This window comes from Amphiura filiformis, chromosome 6 (genome assembly GCF_039555335.1).
Source record: "Amphiura filiformis chromosome 6, Afil_fr2py, whole genome shotgun sequence".
NCBI lineage: Eukaryota > Metazoa > Echinodermata > Ophiuroidea > Amphilepidida > Amphiuridae > Amphiura > Amphiura filiformis.
In genome coordinates, this window is record NC_092633.1 from 77,438,001 (window position 1) to 77,460,782 (window position 22,782).

At 35.6% G+C, this 22,782-nt stretch overlaps 1 protein-coding gene across 1 annotated transcript in view; it reads right to left on the minus strand.

The window, feature by feature from the left end:
* The window catches only part of LOC140154779 (uncharacterized), an 81,065-nt gene that overhangs the window by 54,113 nt on the left and 4,170 nt on the right, over window positions 1-22,782 (minus strand). The window contains 3 exon segments of the mRNA XM_072177346.1: window positions 5,202-5,348; window positions 6,550-6,651; window positions 11,249-11,298. Of these exon segments, the coding sequence (XP_072033447.1) occupies window positions 5,202-5,348; window positions 6,550-6,651; window positions 11,249-11,298 (299 nt within the window).

Here is a 22,782-nt window from a genome sequence, read left to right on the forward strand (position 1 = left end):
ATTGATTGCATCATTAATTGTTTAATTTTTGCTTCAACCACTTAGCGTGTTTTTCTAGTGTCTCCGGGTTTTCGCGGCCTGCTGTTTTCGTTCTTTTTGCCTGTCCCCCGTTAAACACTGCGAAAGCACTTCTGGTGGTGGTTGTGATTACGTTATTCTCTGAATTAGCATTTATGCTGTGTTGTAATAATCTTGCTTGATTTTATCTTGTTTTGCTCTATTGGGCTTTTTATATTTGTAGTATATCTTGTAGTTAAGATTTTTCTGTAATGCGCATTGAGAAACTGTTTTGTTTGTAACGCGCTCTATAAGTGTATATTATTATTATTATTATTATTTTAGTACTGTGTTAAAAAATTCACGAAATGTCCTTAGGGGTCGACAGGGGTAAAAATAACATTTCAAAATTGCTCAGATTTTGTCAAAGTCATATCGATTCAGCAAAATCTTCCGTTCTTGAGTTTATTATAAGCAAAAAGGTCAATATTGGGAGTGGTCACTTTTTTTTGCTATACCGGGGTAAAAAAAGTGAAAGTTCTCCGATTTCAATTTAAATGGTTTCAAATTGTTCGTCATGTAAAATGAAATCAATTAAGTGTAGAAATTTGGGCACATGTTTAGTTTAGGTTAGTTTAATCTTTGCACTGGCTTATGAGTGACAAAAATATACTAATTTAGTACGCAATATTAAAATATAATACTTAATACAAAATACAAAAACAACAATATGCAAATACATAAAAAAAAATAAACGCAGGGAAATGATAACGGAACCCTCATAAAACCCCATTATGCCAGCCTATAGACCTAATCCAAAACAGGAACAAAATAACATGAAAAACAGCGGCTAGGTGTTAAAGGTGTTGCTAGGTGTTGAAGTTGCGATTATATCTTCAAATAAGTTTCAAATGAATTCCAACAAGATAAGTGGCCGAGTGGTCTAAGGCGCTGAGTGTGTCCAAAGCAGTCCGCCGCCGTGAGTTCGAACCCCGCCTCCGCCAAACTTTAATGAAGTAAAATTAAAATTAAAATTTTACACATGAGCATGATGAGTGAAGTGGATAACCTCTATTGTTGTGAATGAGTCAATGACCTTCAATGACGCTTAAGATTTTCTTTGCATACACCTACTAATTGGTCATATTAAACCCAATAACACTGACATTTTTGGTTGTGAAAAAAAGTTCACCTGTACTTAGTGCAATTTTGAATTTGTGCCATATCGGCCATCTTTGATGATTTTTGCCAAATGTTCTCTAAATGCATGATTTCAATGCCTCGGTTTGAAAAAATAATTTATGCCATTGACTAGTTAAGTGCCATTTCATAAGAAACCCCTTTGATACTTTCACAATATGCTTGTTTCATGTTTGCATATATGTTAAAATAAAGAAATATATTAAGGTAAATATATGCTTATGCCAATTTTGCTCCCAATTGCTATTTTTGGACCTTGTCATTTCATTTCGTTCCAATGACCGGTCAGAATGGGAAACTTCATAATTCGAAAAGTTTTTGACCGATTTTGACCATTTAACCACCAAAATACTTCTATTGATAAGTTCTATCCAGAAAACGATCTTTTGTAGCACACTAAACATGTGCCCGGATTTGACAGAGCGAGTAATGCGGTTGATTGCGCATCAACCAAATCATACTGCAGTTACTGTCCGTTTTCCTATACACAATACACAGTGCTCTCACCATTGACGCGTGACCCCTACAAATGATGTACGTTGGAAGAATGGGCACTTGCCTAGTTAACATCACTGTGTGAAAAATAACCAGCCAATATGTTAGCTATTCTCCAAACTTCTAGCAAATATATTTCTCTAACATGACCTAAAATTACAGCTAGGTTAGATGTTCAGAAATAGTCGCACTTTTGTAAAATATGAGTGAGGGCAAGGCATAGCTAGCCAACTCTCCGTGTTAATTGAATGGAGATTTGACCGAAAATATTGGTATCGGACCGCTCACTACTGAAGGATGCCACAAAAAAAAAGATACAAGCTACATTTTAACTATTCTCTGGCAATCATCATGATGAGTTTCTTATATAGTATGCCGAAATTGGGTACTGTAGGTGATTGACAAAGGGTCGCACTTTTCTGATAAATAAGTGACAGTGAACATGAAATATCAGCGCCCATAAACCCAAGTTAGTAGCTAGTTAGTGGAGGCCGTCACGGGACTGATTATTGATTATTGAAGTGCCTTATTAATAGATACGCACGATTTAGGGCAAGAAAAACAAACCGGGACACTTTTGGAGACATCATCATCATCATCATCATCATCATTATCATCATCATCATCATCGACATCATCATCATCATCACTTTCTAAATTTTTTCTAAACAACATAGGGCCTACCGTTTTAATAAGATTTTTTTCTTGAAATGCATGTAACTATAATTATTGTTTAGAGCGTGATGAAATAAAACATCACGATTTTCATCACAAAACAAATATAATGCATAAGAAATCGTTTGTTTTAGAGCGTGATGATGAAATAAAACATCACGATTTTCATCCCGAAACAAAGTAATACATTAGAAATCAATTTTTCGTGAGTGATGAAATAAAACATCAAAATTGTCATCACGAAACAAATTAATACATGAGAAATCGTTTGTTTTAAAGCGTGATGAAATAAGAACATCACGATTTTCATCACAAAACAAAGGAATAGGCCTACAAAAGAAATACATTTTTCGAGAGTGATTAAATAAAACATCACGATTGTCATCACGGAACAAAGTAATACATAAGACATCGTTTGTTTGATTGCAATCAACCGCGACAGTTCGTCTCACACACATAACAATGCACTGCGATCAAATAGGTTGATGACAACATTTGATTGAATGGACTGCACTGCGCCATGATTACGTGCACCGGTTCAAATCCTTTGTTTGGAGCCAATCAATAATTGCACGTACAGCCTCTATGCAAATTAGAGTTTACACACGCTGCAGCTGGGGTAATCGACCGAAGCTGGTTGCCGTTAGTGATCGAATGCATGAGCTTATTTGCTTTACTGAATCGATTTACTGGATTAATTTCCTGTTAACTGGGTTTAATGCCACAAAGGTCGAATCGCCTTTGCCATGGACCATGACTGCATCATGTACCAGTTAGGACGCAGGACAACCAATTCTTTAGAAATGCATAGTCGCGCTAAAAGTCGATCGATACATGTTAAAATCAGCACAACGATTCAGAGATACACCTTTTTGCTATGAAATTTATTTTCTCGGTCAAATATAAAGCAATATTTTTTTCTTCAGTAATGTCAGTTAAAGACATAGTGCTTGGATATACATTTTGTTTAAATCCTGGTGTTAAAATTCAAGCATCATATTTTGTCTTTTAGTGTGATATTTTTGATTTTTTTAGGCCTTATAGTTCGCCCGCGAGCTTTTTACGGAATTCATTTTTAGCGTCTCAAACTAATATAGTTTGCTAAAGAAAGATATTTCCCACCTCTGTAAAGCACATCGTGTGGGTCTATATATTATAGTTTTGTCCGCACTTCTGTTTTTATTTTACCCTTTTTCCCTTCATGCTCCGAAAATGTCAAACTCAGTACTTTATCTCGAGAGCAACCAGCAGAAATAATCGATATTTCAATTCTTGTCAACCCAGGTCCCTTTTCCATTGAAAACCAGGATTGCCTGACCAGCGATTTGGTAGCCCAAATCCCCAATTCTGGTAAATGAGGTGGATTTTGGAAATTTGCTCCCGTGATAGCCTGCAATTTCAATTTATAGGGGCTATGGATTCCATGATTATGAAAACCATTTTGTCTGTTTGTTTGTTTGTTTATTTACCTAGGATGAGGTCCATGGGAAAATCCACTGTCCAAACCTAGAAAAATTCGCGTGTTATTAGAGGGGATTTTAATTTTCTGTCCCTCCAGGTGAATTTTGAATGACCCCCCCCCCCCCCATCGCGGGTGGCATTTTCATTACACCCTTCAGACTTGCGTTCGGGTTTGTGTAGGCCTATTTGTCATAATTTAGCGCTATAGGACCTACTTTCTAAATGTATAGCTATAGCCGTGGTATTTAAATATTATCAGGTACCGGTATGTAATATTATGTAGGCCTATGGGGGTGGGGTGGGTACTCAACACATTTTAACCATGACTTACAATGCAAGGCTCATTGTTGCCATAAATGATTTTTCCTTTAGGTCATTATAATAGGTTGTTATAAACTTCCATGTTTAACCTTGTATTGTTTTGGCTGCTTCATTATGACTTTCGGTGGGTTTAAGCAATTTCAAACAAACACAAACAAAAGGCACTATACCGAAACACTAGGTAATTTCTTTGCTATATTGAAGTTCTGGCAAAACTGTATCCAGGCCGGGCACCCAGAGATATCGATCCACAATGCTAGTATTTCACGCGTGGATTTGAAATTTTTCAGCTGGTAGTCAAAAATTATGGAATCAAAACGGAAATTCTGACAAAACTATGATATATCGCTCACGGTGATGTGCGTTAGAAAGTTGGGAAAAATCCTTCTTTAGCGAACTATATTACTTTGAAAAGCTAAAAGATTAAACCAAAAAAAGGCTCGCGGGCAGAGTTGAAGCCTATCAAAATCGAAAATCTTACACTAAATGACTGAATTTCACGACTAAGTTTAACACTAAGATTTGAAAAAAATACAGTATCAAGCATTACAGTTTTTCCTGACATTTACTGAAAAAATGAAAATTTTTGCTTTTCATTTGGCCGAGAAAAAAAATTTACACTGAAAAGGTGTAACTCAAAATTTTGTTCATTTGAATACCAAATTCGATCGTTTGTATTGCCTTATTAAATGACTGAGTGAGCCTTGCAGAACAATAACAATCGGTTGTCCAGCGTCATAACTGATACGGTTATAGAATTTCACGTCACGTGCAAGGCCCATGCTAAATGGAGAACATTTTAAGTAGAATTTTGTAGCATTCAGCATGCAGGAGACTTTAGTGCGATTTAAGGTGATTTGGGCAGATTCATCAGAGTTTGAAATAATTTGTCAAAAGCTTTATATTGTAAGTCAAGTTACGCGGAAACTTAAAACACATACATGAGTGCCCCAGTAAAATAGTAATAATAACAACAACAACAACAACAACAAACTACACAAACTTGGAAACACTGCAATAGGCGAAAATTGCTTATTCCCTCTAATACTTACTGATGCATCTTATTTCATCTGATGATCGTTTGTATGCATTTCCTATTAAATCACCGTACTCCCCATCACACTTATCACATAAACTGGTACCTGATCCATCATGATGGCACTTCGGGTCAATGCAGTTAGCTATGTCTGGACATCGAACTTAAAGGTGAAATAATAATACAAAAGAAGTACTGAGCTATATGACAACAAACTATTCATAACTGAGTTGCTCTTTTATAGTTGCTTAAAAAGGAAATAATTCAGAAAGTTTTTATTATTAGTAGTAGTAGTATTATTATTAGTAGTAGTAGTAGTAGTAGTATTAGTAGTAGTAGTATTAGTAGTAGTAGTAGTAGTAGTAGTAGTAGTAGTAGTAGTAGTAGTAGTAGTAGTAGTAGTAGTAGTAGTAGTAGTAGTAGTAGTAGTAGTAGTAGTAGTAGTAGTAGTAGTAGTAGTAGTAGTAGTAGAAATATTCATTATAAAACTATTTTTGTATTAATTTGCTTATTAGAGAGTAAACTGGAAATACCCTATTATTCCATCTTGAATTGGAAAGATACAAATTTTGTGCAAATATCTTTCTTTTGATTAGAACCGTTCATTCCATTGATAATACTTTGTTATTATTTATATATTATAAATGTTGCTTCCGGATGCAGTTGTGTGTCAAAAAATGTGTACGCAAAGGGTAAATATTTCAGTTAGGTTGGTCGTATAAAAAGTTATATGAGTAGATATGCAGAAAGTGCATTATTTTGAAAAATGCATTTTTTTTTAAATGGCAAACTTTCTGGCAACACTGGCTTCACAGGACAAATAGTCCCAGAGATTGCCCCAAAGAGATAATAATTCTGAATACTCAAGCAAAAAAAGTTTTTTGACTTTTTTTTTCAAAAGTGCTAAATTGTCAATGTTGCCCATCCCTAAAATTGCACATGGGGAAATATTATTGAAATACTTTTTGCATCTGGGAAAGGTGCAAAGATGTGACCTCAAATTTTAAGTCAAGAGCAATACAGAAAAGTGTATATTTTTCCTTATTTTCACCCCAAAATAAGCAAAAATCGCTAAAATCATAAAATCTGCCGTTGCTATGGCAACAAGCTCCGGAGGAGTTTTTAATGTGACTTTTTGTAACCTACTACCAAAGCACTTTCGTCTCATGCAACAAAAAACTTTTGACCGTGAGCAGGCACATGTGGTTTTTACCTGGAATTGCAATTAAGTCTGTGTTATACGTCTGACGTCATGTAGTTTAATACATCATTATCCTTCTCACTCAGTGTTACTGGTGGATTATACACAGTGAATAATATTAATATTGAGAATTAAATAAACACAATAGTACTTCAGTACTTACATTTACACTGGATGCCTTGATATCGCTTATGACAAGTACAACCGCCATCTGTTCGACATGTGCCACCATTCTTGCAAAAACCATTTAAGTTATAGCACGCCGCTTAAAACAATCACAAAGATGACAAAAGGATAAAAAATATCGTCATTAAAAAAACTCATATTCAGCAATGTTTAAACATCAATTATAAATTTCGGACAATATGAAAAAAGGGTATACTTGGTCCCGAGTTGGTTTATTAAACATATATGACCCATTCCATGTCAACTCCAGGGATGTGCACCGCAGCACCTCTTTTTTTTCTGTGTGGTGGTAGATATTGATGAGAAAGTAAAATCCTGAAAATTTGAGCTTCATACTCCATTTTGTTTTCCCGTGGCTTCAACACATCACTTAGGTTTGCCTACTCCATAGAGTTGTACACATTTTTGATTTCGCATGTATAATGACTTAATGTCTATGGAGAAGGCAAACCTAACTGATGTGTTGATGTGGACCTCCAAACGTCGTCTTTCACGTTGCGACACATATTTTACGCTGACCCCCCTACATTTCAAATTGATGCCACGGGAAAACTTAATGGAGCACGAAGCTCACATTTTCGGGATTTTACTCTCTCATCAATATCTACCACCACACAGAAAAAGAAAAAAAATGAAGAGGTGCTGCGGTGCACATCCCTGGAGTTGACATGCAATGGGTCATATAGCAAATTGCCGACATTAATAAATTACAAATTTACAATAACGAAAGCGCACTTCATCTTTATGGACAAATATTATAAGGGCCTATTACCAAGATCATTTGACAACTTGTTCATAAACATGAAGTCTATTCACAATTATAATACCAGAAAGAAAGAGAATGATCGCCCTGACATCCATAAAGTCACTGATGTTTTAACACTTGGTCCTAGGCTAGTTTGCCAAGTGAAATTAAAGAAGCTAAACTGGTAAATGAATTCAAAAATTCACTATACTACTTGATACTATACTACTGCTACTAAAATATTTGTTTGCTTAAAATTGTATTATGGTAAACTAAGATGGGTTCTTTGTAAAAAAATTTTTTTATGTTTATGTGTATATTCGTTGTTTTGTTTAAAATTATAAGTATTTCATTGTTAAAAGGTGGTTCATCGTTATCAGGCCTCGGCTTTGTGATGTACCTACCTTCATCAAATTCTGTTAATTCACAATCATTGTATATAATAATGCTATAATGTTTGTATGAGATTGATGAAAAAAGAAAGATTGATTGATCATACATGTAATAACAAGAAACTACTACAAGAAACAGTGGCGTAGCCAGTGGGTGGGGGCAGGGGGGCCGGTGGCCCGGTGCCCCCCCCCCTCCCGCTCATGATGGCCGTCAGTTCATTAGAGGCCGTCGGTAGACGGAAGGTGTTGTGAAAAATAATTTGGGTGATCAATGGACTAATATTTTACTTATGCACGGTGATGAAAGAAGGAATGGAAAATTGTATAAAAAATGTTTAAAAATTGAATTATACATAAAATTAGTTGTTTTTCGGTTGCTAGCGCCTTTTTTTTTCACTTTTTTAAACCATTGAAAAAATTGGGGGCAACCATTCACAACTTCCGTCGGCAAAAAATATTTCCGTCGGTACATTTACAAGTTTTGCTCCCTCGGTTCTAAAATCCTGGCTACGCCACTGACAAGAAACGTATCAAAACGTATGAAAGACGCATACATTTTCTCAGGAATTAAAATATCCCAGTGAGAGAAATGTTGGTGCGTTGGATATAGGCTACCATTAGTTTTATATGGGAAAGAAAACGAGCAAGGTACACCAACTTGATGTGCAATCAAAGATTTTTGATTTTTATAGGCCTCTACTACGCCTGCGAGCTTTTTTTTATAATTTATCTTTTATCGTTTCAAACTTTCCCATCTCTGTAAGGCACATCGTGTCGGTCTATATATTATATTTTTGTCAGAATATCCGTATTGATTTCACCTTTTTTTCACTTGCGACTGCCAAAATGCCTCGTATAACCAGCAGAACTATTGTCTGTCCAAATAACTTAGACACCCGGTTTTTATGATGTATTTTGAAAAGTTTTTACTTTGGCAAAAAGTCATGAAAGAAAAGTTGCTAAACACGGTCAGACCTAACAGAAATTATTAGTAAAGCGATGAAAAAATATTCTTCCTTGTCTACTTTTATTCAATTTTGACCAATTTACAGCAAGATATCTGGGTCCAGCCGAATATTCCTAATGACTTGAAACTTTTGATGGGATAATCTATTTACAGTAAGGGGTGTTTGAACATTGTAATCATGCATATTGATCACTAGTGATGCCACCCTTTTTTCTTTGATCCTTTTACTAATTCACAATAATGGCAGTCTACTCAAATGCATTCAACAAAAGCATGTTTGCAACCTACTGCGAGAGGTCGTCTCACACGCATAACAAAATACACTACAATCAAATAGGTTTTTGACAATATTTGATTGAATGGACTGCACTGTGCCATGATTTCAGTGAAGGACACCAGTTCAAATCCTTTGTTTGGAGCCAATCAATAATTTCATGCACAACCTCTATAACTCAAAAGATGTCAGTTGGTGCATTATAACAAATGATTGGGCAAGTTAATATGCGCCTGGAGTGTATTGTGAATTATACTCCTCATCAATAACCATGATAATATCAGAACATTCATAGGGCATACAATTTGTATTTTCTTGGAATTGGGCCAAGCCAAAAGCATGCACAGAACAAGATTCAAATACCGTGCCGAATTGTTGTAATTGGTTGAGAGACAGCTGGGATCACTGATACACTAAGAATAAATATGCCAAATAGAAACACTGTCTGCATTTTATGAACTGAATTATATTTTTCATTTTTATAAAATGTTTTTGGTGAGGAGTATAATTAATTTACTATTCATCCATTCACTGTCCAAAATCACAATACCTACAAATCTGTATAATGAGACCTTCCAAAATAGTGGTACCCAACTTCTACCGGATTATTTTCAAAGTGTTTAGAAAAACCTTCCAATTTCAATAGAATTTCTGGTAAACTCTCACTCAATGCTTTGGAAACACAAAAATCCGTTAGGTCTCAGCGAATGTTAACACTTTTCTTTCATGACTTTCTTTGAAAGTGGATATTTTTTCAAATAAGTAACAAAAACTGGGTGTCTAAGTTAATTGGACAGACAATAATCCATATTTCTATTCTGGCTTGCAAAATCATTCATCCATCCATGGGTATACAGAAAAAATTACCGGGTGAATGAATCTGGACGTATGTCAATAATTAGACATTGGAATAAAAAAATGTCAAATGTAGCTTGTAGCTCAATTTATTGTCCATCGTCAGTCCAAGAGAACGCCAAATATGGATCAGGAGTATTACATAATAATACCCTGCTATGACAATAGCTGCACTAGGTTAATCGTATAATCTCCTTATGTGGTTAGCATGGCTGGGCCAGGAAATCCATAAGGTCAGCCAATGTATGTACACGTATTCGGTACATGTGCCATATCTTTTACAATGGGTGATAAATTTCTGGTTTGTTTTATTTCAAAACGCAACATTCGATATTCTAAAGCTTGGTCCAAATCCAAGAGAAGAACCAACTCTAGTAATTTATGTGGTTTCAAATTATATCAGACGTTGCCTTTTTGATAGAAATGGTGTTTGTTGATGTGCACAGTTTCCCATTAGATCATAACATGCTGTTGTACATCCAAGGTCAAAGGTCTTTTAATCCATATTTGGCGTTGTTCTGGGACTGATCATATACTCACATTTTATTTGAGTCGGTTGATTGGTTGCGAAGAAATTAACGATTACATAATGCCCGCTTCAATGCAGTTCATTCCCAGTTTGATAAACAGGGCAATTTTTCATACTCGCTCACTGCTTCTTAATGTTTGTATATCTCATTAAATTTCAGTCCTCATTATCTATTTTATAATCCGATGGTGTGATGTTATTCATGCTTTCATTAAAGATGAACAACAGTTTGTCCGAGAAAACTTTGATTTCTGCAATTGGAAGCTTCCCAGCTTTGATGTTTTTATGTTGTGCAAATATGTTGTGTTATATTTTAACTTTCCATAAAACGTTTGAGCCAATAATGACAATGATCAAGTGCTTACAGCTTTAGCGAACTATATTACTTTGAAAAGGTTGATCCAAAAAAGCTCGCGAGCCAAGTTGAAGCCTACCAAATCGAAAATCTTACACTAAAAACTGAATTTCAAGCCTAAGTTTAACACTAGGATTTGGAAAAAGTATAGTATCAAGCATTATAGTTTTTCATGACATTTATTGAAAAAATTAAAATTATTGCTTTTTATTTGGCAAAAAAAAAATCGATCGTTTGTATTACCTCATTAAATGACTGAGTGAGCCTCGGTTGACTAGAGTTCTGTCTCTATGCCTCTGCTTGAAATTGCCGACCGGTTTTGTTCAGAATATCCCCCCACCCAAAAAAAGGACAATAAAAATAGGTTTAGAACTGTGAACAATTACAGCTTCAAAAATACAGATGATGGTTTTGTACGCTGATGTGCAATTGTTGAAGCTTATTGAGTTGATTGATAAGATTATATGCCTTGCAAAATTGTTACAAAATGTATTTGATATAGTGTACATAATGTATGAAAAACAAAACAACACAACGAAAAAGGCACATATGAACTTACGTTGACTGCAACCTGATCCCTTCCAGCCCGAACAACAACGATATAGTGTTCTGATATTAAAAATGAAAAATAATGAAACAAATTAGATTTTCTTTACGCCCTACATGTATAAGTTTTTCTTACTCTGTGTAATGACCAAACCTTATTTTTGGACTTGTTTGTTTATTTGCGGAGTGGCTCCAAAATCGTCGATCCCCTTTTTTGGCTCAAAAAGGCGACTTGCATGGAGCCCGCATGAAAAAATCGTCTTTTACCCAACTTTTACCTTATAATAGCTTCATAAGAAGGAGAAGACATATAAAGTGAATTGGTAAACTGTACTAAGAAGTTATAAATGGAATTTTCTGTAGCGTTTGCTTGGTTTTTAATGGTTTGTTTACATCTCTAGTAAAGCAACGAGTGTCAATAATATTCATATCGCTATAGCAATCTCGAGTAATCATACTGCAGTTACTTTCCGTTTTCCTATACACAATACACAATGCTCTCACCATTGACGCCTGACCTCTACAAATAGTGCCATGTTAGAAGTATATGAATTTGCCTAATAACTTTTAAAGTATTCTCCAAACTTCTAGCAAATATATTTCTCTAACATGACCTATAATTACAGCTAGGTTAGATGTTCAGAAATAGTCGCGCACTTTCGTAAAATATGAGTGAGGGCAAGGCATAGCTAGCTCATAGCTAGCCAAACCCCCGTGTTAATTGGATGGAGATTTGACCGACAATATTGGTAACGGACCGTTCAGTTCTGAAGGATGCCACAAAAAAACGGTACAAGCTACATTTAAAGTATTCTATGAAATTCTAGAAAATATAGTTTTGTAACATGTCCTAAATTTTTAGCTAATTTAGGTGTTTGGAAATAGTCGCACTTTTGTGTTTTAGGAAGGATATGTAAACGACAGATAGCACCAAAAATATGAAGAAATTATTTCCAAACCGTGTTAAGTCAACAATCATTATGTTGCACATTTTCAAGAATGCTGGTTAACAAAAAGCAGACCATTGTCTCATTTCGTGAACAAAGGTCCACATACCATTGTTTCCTTGCGTTTCCTTTATAATCGGTTACCCAACTGAAAATATAATACCAGCTCATTGCGATGCCGCACATGTAAAACAGACACATGTGCACAACCAGAGAAGATCTGATTTAATCAGTTGAGCTGTTTTCAATGAGTGTTATATTGGTTTAATAGCTTTTAATGGGGCTTCTGAGCCCTGCAAGGGTCGTGGTGAATTCTACTGTAGACATGACTGCATCATGTGACCATAAAACAACCCGTCAGAAAGTTTAAGGATACGATACATGATTTACCGACAAGTGACTCATTTCGGAATGCGATCATGAATTTTGAAGAAAAAAAAAGTTTCCACAGGCTTCGTTGGGACTCGAACCAGCGATTCTAAACTTCCTTCGATTACGCGTCTAGCGCTTTACTGCTCTGCCACCGTTGTTTACTAAAAAAGACGCGTTTTGTAAAGATAGATTAGCCGTTTTATGCATGAACGTTTGGGAAAGGTTTCAAACAAATAAGAAAGACACTGACGTGATGATGAAATTGCGTAAGTCGAGAATTATCTGCGTCGCAATGTTTTGTTTTGGTTTTAGGAATTTGACCTTAAAATGTACGACTTCATGACATTATCATTCGAAATCAACAAAAGATATTTCAACACTATATGTCCTCATTCTTTCTCTAGAATGTTTTGTACATGTATGTGAAATGGCTTCAACAATGGTTCGCTGCATAATGGTAAAAATAGCCTTGACCTAAAAAGGGCGAGAGGTACAATATTTACGGATTTAGGCTAAATTTAAAATTGATATAAAACGTTTTTTTGATCGATTACAAAAACTAATTTTTGTTGTATAAAGAAATTGTATCTGGCGTGAATTACACCACAGTTTTTATTCCTAGGGCTCTTTGACTTCTTCAAATAATATTTTTAATGATAGAGAGAATCCCCTGGCCCTCTATAATTACGCACAAAAGATCGAGTCCCCTTAAGTTTGATTAAAGAGCTTTTCACATGGATGCGAGTGTGCGCCGTGTCTTTTTAAACTGGCCCGCTGGCTGCTGAAAGTAATTAAAATATAAGCTGATTTTTTTCAGCGCTCAATGGCTAAAAACCAATCAGGCCATGTGTCCTGAACTCGCCACGCTAGCGTTACGTCACACATAGGGCCTGCACTTTGGCTCGACATTTGAAAGGGGTGTGAATTCATTTTTGGATACGCCCCTATTATAATTAGGTAATACTCGAACACATTCCCTATATGTATATACATGTACCACATGTAGTAAATCTGTCTGCTTTATCTGTATTGTGCCTTTCTTAAGCAAATAGTTAAACACGATTTCATCAAACATTATAACAATAGCTCTTTTACAGTGTGCAATCATCCCGGGCAATAATTGGGCAATAATAGAGGATGTGCGTGCAATTATTGATTAGCTCCATACAAGAATTTGAACCGGTGTCCTTCACCGTAATCATGGCGCAATGCAGTGCATTCAATCAAACGTTGTCGTCAACCTATTTGATCCTATTCAGTATCGAAGTTACGTAATGTTACTATGTCAACGGGATCACGCGCTAGAGTAATGAACCACGATCGAAATGATCACCACATAAAGTATATGGCACTCGAAGGCATACCAAAGTAGCGTGATCCGGTAACCAAGAGAATTACGTAACCACTTCGATGCTGAATAGTGCATTTGTTATGTGTGTGAGACGAGCTGTCGCGGTAGATTGCAATAGCTTGTAATCATGCTTTTGTTGAATGAATTTGAGTACTCCGCCATATTTACGGTATGAACGTCATAATCTAGGTGATTATTTGCATTGGATGTCTTGAATACGCTGGCGAAGTTGTGTAATAATCGGATTAATGCTATAACAGTAGGTGAATACAAGTTTTGAATATATCGCGTTGCAAAGCCCCATTCAGTGATCCCAGCGAAAGTGGAAAAAAAAAAAAATCAAATTGTTACTTTTATAAATTTTTTAATGAAAAAATGGCAAAAACCCAAGAAAACGGCAGTATCGACGAAGTTGAAGCCCCATTCAAATAGGCCTACATGTAGCTAATTTATATATACTGTCAGTATATAAATTAAATCAGTTCAATTCACGCCGAGTGTCCTTGACTGGTTTGACTCTGCTTCAGCGGTCATGAAAGAATTCAAAAGATAACCTCTGCCCCAACAATCCCAAGCAATTGTCTGAAACTGCTCTTCGGATGATGATAGTCATATAATGATCAAAAGATTATTACTGACTATATCATTGTACAAAATCTGAATTTTGATGATTTTTACGATCGTCCAGATGAAAAAATCACTGAATGGGCCGTTAGTTCCCTCCACTCCTTACCCTGGCAATATGAATCAAAGAAAAATAAAGAAAAAATTAAATAAAACAAGAAGAAAAAAAGACAAAGAAAAAGAAACAATAAAAGAAAAACAAATATGAAAAGTTCGAACAATATTTGGTTTATAAAATTAATGTGACCGTGATGAGGCTCGAACTCACCACCTTCCGATTTAAAGTTCGAAGCGCTCGTGTACCAAATTCTGACGCCTTACCAAGTGAGCTGTGCTCCTGAGATACGAAATGAAAATAAAATAATACACTGTATACCTGCTTGTGTCGGTAATTGATTTGCTCAAATTCCATAATGGTACAGTGCAACAGAGCAAAAATGCCCAAAATTTAAAAGCTATATAATTTATGAACAATATACACTACACATAAAAATACTAATACAAGGGAATTTCAACATAAGAATCCAAACAATTAAGTACCAACATGCACAGCTTTGTCCTTATATCACATTTGGGTTTTTAACAAAATGTTATCAAACCTCTACTGTGATTGGCAGCTGCACAAGGCATCTCTTTGATAGCTGATAATGGCCATCCATTCAGCAAGTGGCTACTAACTGACCTTGACAGGCTTGAATGAGCACTGTCATCTGCTACAAAACCATCACACTCTAGGACCTGGTCGCCTATATTAATTTACTAGTCAACATTTGCATAGGAACCGCATAGTCGGAGGCAAGGTTCATTCATTATTGATTGGAGATTATATACGTATTTATTACTAATAGACAAGTAATATATATATATATCGTGTGTTTGCGATTTATTCCGTAATCAATAAGTATGATGAACAAACGCATTTCTGGCAGAAGCACTCACAGCGTAGTGGTATTCGATCTCGACTATTAAATAGAAGGTTGTGGGTTCGAACCCTGGTAGAATTTTAATTGGAATAAATTTGTTTTTCTTTTGTTAAGGGCTGGGGTATGAACGTTTGGACAGTATTTATTTTGGGACATCAGAGCACATCAGACATATCGAATTGCATTCTGAATACGAAGAATGTCATTCTGATATCAAATAAATTTGATTTTTGAAATTCGCAATTTAATACACATTTTATGGCAAATCATTAAAATTGATATTTTTGATATTTAACAGTACTTGAAGTAAACTTTATAAATCTGATGATTTATACTTAAAGTGTATGTAGGTGGGATGAAAAGCCGACGATCAATTGAAAATTTTGACCTTTCGTATTGAAGATATGGATTTTTTTTCCCAAAACACCAAAAAAAATAGGTCTTTTGGGAAAAAATCCATATCTTCAATATGAAAGGTCAACATTCAATTGACCGTCGCTTTCCTCCCTGCTACATACACTTTAAAATATATCATTAGATTTATATAATTACTTCGAGGACTGTTATATATCAAAAATTTGAAAAATATCAATTTTTTATAATTTGTCATAAAATTTGTATTATATTGTGATTTTCAAAAAATGAAAATTATTTGATATCAGAAAGACATGCTTCGTATTCAGAATGCAATCGATAGGTCTGAGGTGCTCTCATGTCTACAAAAATACTGTCGAAACGCAATAAACGCTCATTTTAGATCCCTTAAGTAAGAGGTAATAATTATGGCAATAAATCCGCCGTATAAAACTGAACACAGCTCAATCCAGCCTCATATAGGCCTGTATCATGTAAATGTATTATGTGATGCAAATGTTGACTAGGAAAAAAAATATCGCGACCTGGTCACTATAATCATGGAGGTATATAAATAAATGGAGAATGATCTAGCCAAGCATCTTTTGTACTACGTTGGTTATGACCAATTATTGTTGAATAGGCAATTTCAGGGGATATTGATTATGCTAAGCTGATTACATTGTTAAGTCTGTTTCACTGGTCATTTATTTCAATGGGGTGCTAAATGCAGTTACTTATAATGTTTATTGGAAAGTGCTCATGTTTCAGAAAATTTGATATCAAAATGTCATTTTCGCCAAAAAATTGCATTGAAATCAGTCTTTTGAATAAAATAAACACCCTATCTGTAGGCCTATATCTGTGGTCATATTGTGACCCCCTACATTTTGGTCATGATTCTTGACAAATTAAATTAGGCTATGACCCCCTATTTTTCTTTCCAAAAAGTTATGACCCCCCCCCCGGTATAGGCCTATTTGGAACCCCCCTCCAAAGAAAATGATGGCCCCTAATAATATTAATAATCATTTAGGCCTAAATACTGATAATTATTTATTATAAAATGAGAAGTTTAATGATGATGAAAAGATTTTAGCTGAATTCCGAAGTACTTCCGGTAAATCTTACTCGCTCTTAACTCAATTGGCCCAAATTGGCCCAACATACTTTTTTCACAATCGGAAGGTAAAAACGTTTTGCTTTCATTTGCACTATATTTGAACTCCCTCAGACCCCCTTATAATCTTAATATATGAACATGAAAACTAAGTATATTTGTCAAGTTACGGCACAACTAGTGTAGAAAACAGTTTCATAACTTGAGAACAGAACATCCAAATTTCATCGGGTTTTCGCACAATCATACATTGAAACTATAAGCTATCAAAACTGGCGACTTTGAACAGCTAATTGACTAGCTGACGTCATTATACAGTCTCTTTTACAAGCCTTCCGGTACGGGTCAATGTAAGGTCAATTCCTATGAGGAAATGTTGGGAGTGACGATCAATGAACCATGGTAGAGTCTCATAACCATCGTGGAGATCAATAGCTTGGCTGAAGTGGCTAGTCATTCAAGTTTGGTGACTCATTGAATAGAGGTAATAGGATAATCTCCACTTAAGAGATTAGAGTTCTGGCGATCATTCTCCATTTATTTATATACCTCCATGCTATAATGCTACAGGGAGCACAGTACTTTGACAATAGAGTGAAAGACTATTATTATTGATTAGATGCGGATTCTAAAAGTACAGCTCCTATGCGTGTGTAGCAAAAAATTGGAATAGAATGTTTGGAATCATGTAACTAAAATCTACCATAAAAACGTTGACAACGTAAAGAAATCAGCAAGTTTAAAAAAACCCACCTCGGCTCACTTTTTGAAACTTGGTCCCATTTGTAAAAGGTATTGATTTAAATTTCATCATATTTATATAAATTTAAAACATTTCCAGAAGTGTAGTAGGCTTGTAATCTTGTAGGAAACGCTGTATTATGTTGAAATAAAATAAAAACACTGATTTGCTGTTGGTATTCAAAATGGGACCAAGTTTCAAAAAGTGAGCCGAGGTGGGTTTTTTTAAACTTGCTGATTTCTTTACGTTGTCAACGTTTTTTGGTAGATTTCTTTTCTTTTTATGAATGTAACCAAGCAGCTCCAAGCTTGGAAAGTCATCAGGTTACAAAGTGCTCCATAAAACGAAAAATAGATGTTTGAAGTTGCTGTTCATGATTTATGACAATAAATAATTAAACAAAACTTTATCAGTCGTTTATTTTTAAAACTTGCTCGTCACGCGTGACTGAGGCGTACACAATGATCAATATATATTTTAATATACTTTAATTATTCAAGGCAACGTAAATATGTACAGAAAATGTAAATATGAACAACAGACACCCAATGTTGACAATGCCACAGAGATACGGATTTACTTCCAAGTTGGAACTGGTAAATGCGCATATATTTAAGCCTATACTACGGAAGCGTCTAAATGCCCCGACTGGGCAAGATAATCGTGTTTGAATGTTTGTGGTTCTTTATAGCCCTGCGGGCAATCTACTTAGCTATCAAATTTCGCGGTTTGTGGTTCTTTGTAGCCCTGCGAATCAACCTAGTTGGATATGCCTATTAAGCGGCGGTTATCTGCGATCTTTCGTGGTTTGTGGTTTTAATTTCCCTTATCAAGCACTGCCATCTATCGGGAGCTAATTCATAGTTTAAGCTTGTTGGATATCCATATTTCGTGGTTTGTGGTTCTTTGTAGCCCTGTGGGGCAATCTAGTTGCAAATACAAATTTCGCGGTTTGTGGCTCTTCATTTCATTTCATTTCATTTTATCGCGGTTTGTGGTCTTAATTTGTTGGATATCCATATTTCGCGGTTTGTGGTTCTTTATAATCTATAGGCCTGTGGGCAATCTAGTTGGATATCCAAATTTCGCGGTTTGTGGTTTTTTGTAGCCCTGCAGGCCAACCTAGTTGGATATGCCTAGTAAGCGGCGGTTATCTGCGATCTTTCGTGGTTTGTGGTTTTAATTTCCCTTATCAAGCCTGCCCTCTATCGGGAGCTAATTTATAGTTTAAGTTTGTTGGATATCCATATTTCGCGGTTTGTGGTTCTTTGTAGCCCTGTGAGGCAATCTAGTTGCATATCCAAATTTCGCGGTTTGTGGCTCTTCATTTCATTTCATTTCATTTTATCGCGGTTTGTGGTCTTAATTTGTTGGATATCCATATTTCGCGGTTTTTGGTTCTTTGTAGCCCTGCGGCAATCTAGTTGGATATCCCTATTAAGCGGAGGTTGTCGGCGATCTTTCGCGGTTTGTGATTTTAATTTCCTTATCAAGCCCTCTATCGGCAGTTAATTTATAGTTTAAGCTTGTTGGATATCCAAATTTCGCGGTTTGTGGTTCTTTATAGCCCTGCGAGGTAATCTAGTTGGATATCCAAATTTAACGGCAGTTGTTGGCGATCTTTCGCGGTTTGCGGTTTGTGGTTCTTTATAATCGATAAGCCTGCGGGCAATCTTGTTGGATGTGCAAATTTCGCGGTTTGTGGTTCTTTGTAGCCCTGCGGGGCAATCTAGTTGGATATCCCTATTAAGCGGCGGTTGTCAGCGATCTTTCGCGGTTTGTGATTTTAATTTCCCTTATCAGGCCCTGCCCTCTATCGGGAGCTAATTTATAGTTTAAGCCTGTTGGATATCCATATTTCGTGGTGTGTGATTCTTTGTAGCCCTGCTGGGCTATCTAGTTGGATATCCAAATGTCGCGGTTTGTGGTTCTTTACAGCCCTGCAGTGAAATCTAGTTGGATATCAATATTCAGCGGCAGTTGTTGGCGATCTTTCGCGGTTTGTGATTTTAATTTGTCACAATTTATAATATTTATTGCAAATATAATTTCAGATTGAACTGTGAACAGAGCCAATGATAAATGTGTTTTAAATGACGAAGATGTCATGATAGTCAGGCATGGTGAAAGCATCTGGATGGTGAAAGTAGGCCTAGGCCTAAATGAGAATAAAAAATCAAACATGTTTGTTTGATGAAAAAAATAATATCATAATAGCAATGGATGTTCGAGATTGTGTTATTCTTGATTTATGACAATAAATTGGTTAATAAAACAATAAAAAAAAAAAAAGTGGTGGGAAGTTTCGAACTTGAGCAAAAATTCATAAATGGATTAGAAGTCCAGGACCTTAACCGCTTCGCCACGGGGACGACCCGATATAACGACGTGTGAAAGTGGAGTATTTATTAATATGAATGTATGCTGTGGTCCGGAAAGAATAAAAGAATTGCGATAAACTTGATTTTTTGGCGAATGGGATCCAGAATTTGTATGTAGGGTATCCAGGAATATACTAGGGTATATTTGAAAGTGAATCTCAAAAGGTAGTGCGACAGTGACAGCCATGTATGGCTGTAGCAGTGACGAAAGATTGTGGATATCAGTATGATTAGCTATGATTTTCCACTAATTTTGGCTATGAAATACCGCGTGAAATAGAGCAAGAATGTTTATTTATTATCAAACAATCGGATTGACTGTATGATTGGTGTAACTTTTTGAATTAATGAGTTATTAAAATATTACACTTTGGATAGTAAAAACGATTTAGCATGGTTTTAGATATATTTTGTACCCAGCGAAAAATATCATAGAACAATAGCGTTTTGTTTCGTGTAAATATAGTCCGCGGTGCATCTTCTTATTCTTCTTTATCAGTCGTTTTTTTAAAAACTTGCTGGTCATGCTACCGCGTGACTCTAATACTAAATGCATTCTGCAAAATGTGCTCTTACCAATTTATAAAGCATTTCATTAGCTTTAATTTGACATATTGTTTGACATGTTTGGAATTGTGGTAAATCATTAAATAAAATATTTATTAATTAATCAATTATGTCAATTAATAAAAATTTAATGCAAATATGCATATTTTCTCTGACAGAATTGTAGGATTTGACAAGAGCCATCTTTCTTGTAAGTTTGATTCTTATACCATACCGGTATCGTATTGCGTCCCGTTATAGTTGCAGAAAAATACGCGTGCAGGACACACATACGCACCCCCCCCACACACACCCAGAGGATCGTACCGCTTTACAATCGTATAACATTCATTGGCGCTAGAAGTAGTAAATTCCAATTTTCTTTGCTTTACCTCACTTGTTCTGCTCAAAATTAAAAGGGACATATCTGACAGTAAAACTTACATTTTATGGAAATTATGTTTAAATTTGCTTAAACAGCACAAAACAGATAAAGCAGACTAATGTACTATACATAGGCCTATACATGTATGGTATGCCTAGGACTGTTTAAGAATATATCATTAGATTTATGATATTTACTTCGAGGACTGTTATATATCAAAAATGTGAAAAATATCAAATTTTATTAATAATTTGTCATAAAATTTGTATTATATCGTGAATTCCAAACAATGAAATTTATTTGATATCAGAAAGACATTCTTCGTATTCAGAATGCGTTTTTTTTTTTTTTTTTTTTCTTGTTTTATTTTTTTTTGCTTTATTTTTCTTTGATTTATATTGCCAGGGTAAGGAGAGATGGGAACTAAAGGCCCATTCAGTGATTTTTTGATTTTTTTTTTCATCCCGACGATCGTAAAAATCATCAAAATTCAGATTTTGGATACTAGACTGCGGAACTCAGTCTTCAATGATAGTCAGTAATTTTTATATTTTGGACATTATTATGACTATCATTTGAGGACTGAGTTCTTATGATCCGAGGAGCAGTACCTGGGATTATTGGGGCAGAGGTTATCTTTTGAATTCTTTCATGACCACTGAAGCATAGTCGAACCTGTCAAGGACACTCGGCGTGAATTGAAAGACCATGTCACTCGCAACAAAAGAATGTCAAAGGTCATAAAAGGCCTATGGCTGATTTTGTACGTTTCGTCATTGTCATAGATGTGCTAACATAGCTTGCTAGTGTAGTGGTTCAGCCGAAAGCCGTGTGTCTAAGACAAAAAAAAAATAATGCATTTACGTGAGTCTGTAATTTATATACCGGTACTGACAGTATATAAATTAGCTACATGTATTTGAATGGGGCTTCAACTTCGTCAATACTGTCGTTTTCCTGTTTTGTTTTTTGCCATTTGTTTTTCATTAAAAATTTATACACGTAACAATTTGATTTTTTTTTCACTTTCGCTGGGATCACTGAATGGGACTTTGTAGCGCGGATTATTCAAAACTTGTTTTTACCTACTGCTATATAGTATTAATCCGATTATTACATAACTTTGCCAGCGTATTCAAGACATAGGTTATGTAAGGGATAAACTGTACATGGGTATAGGGTATAGAGGCCCTGCATGCTTTTATCGATTGGCTCCAAACAAAGGATTTGAACCGGTGTCCTTCACCGTAATCACGGCGCAGTCCATTCAATCAAATCAGGCCGTTGCAACTTCTATACTAGCGCAATACAAAAAGATGGCGACAGCGTCGGCTTCCCCTGTGTATTACTCTGTTGATAGCCTGCAGAAACTGCAGAAAAATGCTGCTGCCATCTACGATAGTACTGCGTAGTGCTGTGGAGACTTATGTTAGCATGACGTCACGAATATGCTAATTACAGAAAAATGCTGCTGCCATCAGCGACAGCTAGCGACATAGGCTACGTAAATCGCGTATTTATATAAGGACTTATTTTTGCCACTGTCCTCACGTCGGTGAACGGAGTTGCAAGTCCATCGCACTACGTGCTCTATAATTAGTCCATGATCAAATGTCGTCAGTGTGCGAGACGAACGATGTATAAATCTGGAGGTCACATCATCACTTATCATGCTTATTGTAAAAAGTTTGTCCAATGCATATACTGTGTGTATTGTTCCCGGTATTGTCAATGCAGTCAAGCAAACAGGTATTATATTTTGAAAAGGCCGCTATAGTATATTCACAGGGGTGTCTTGAATG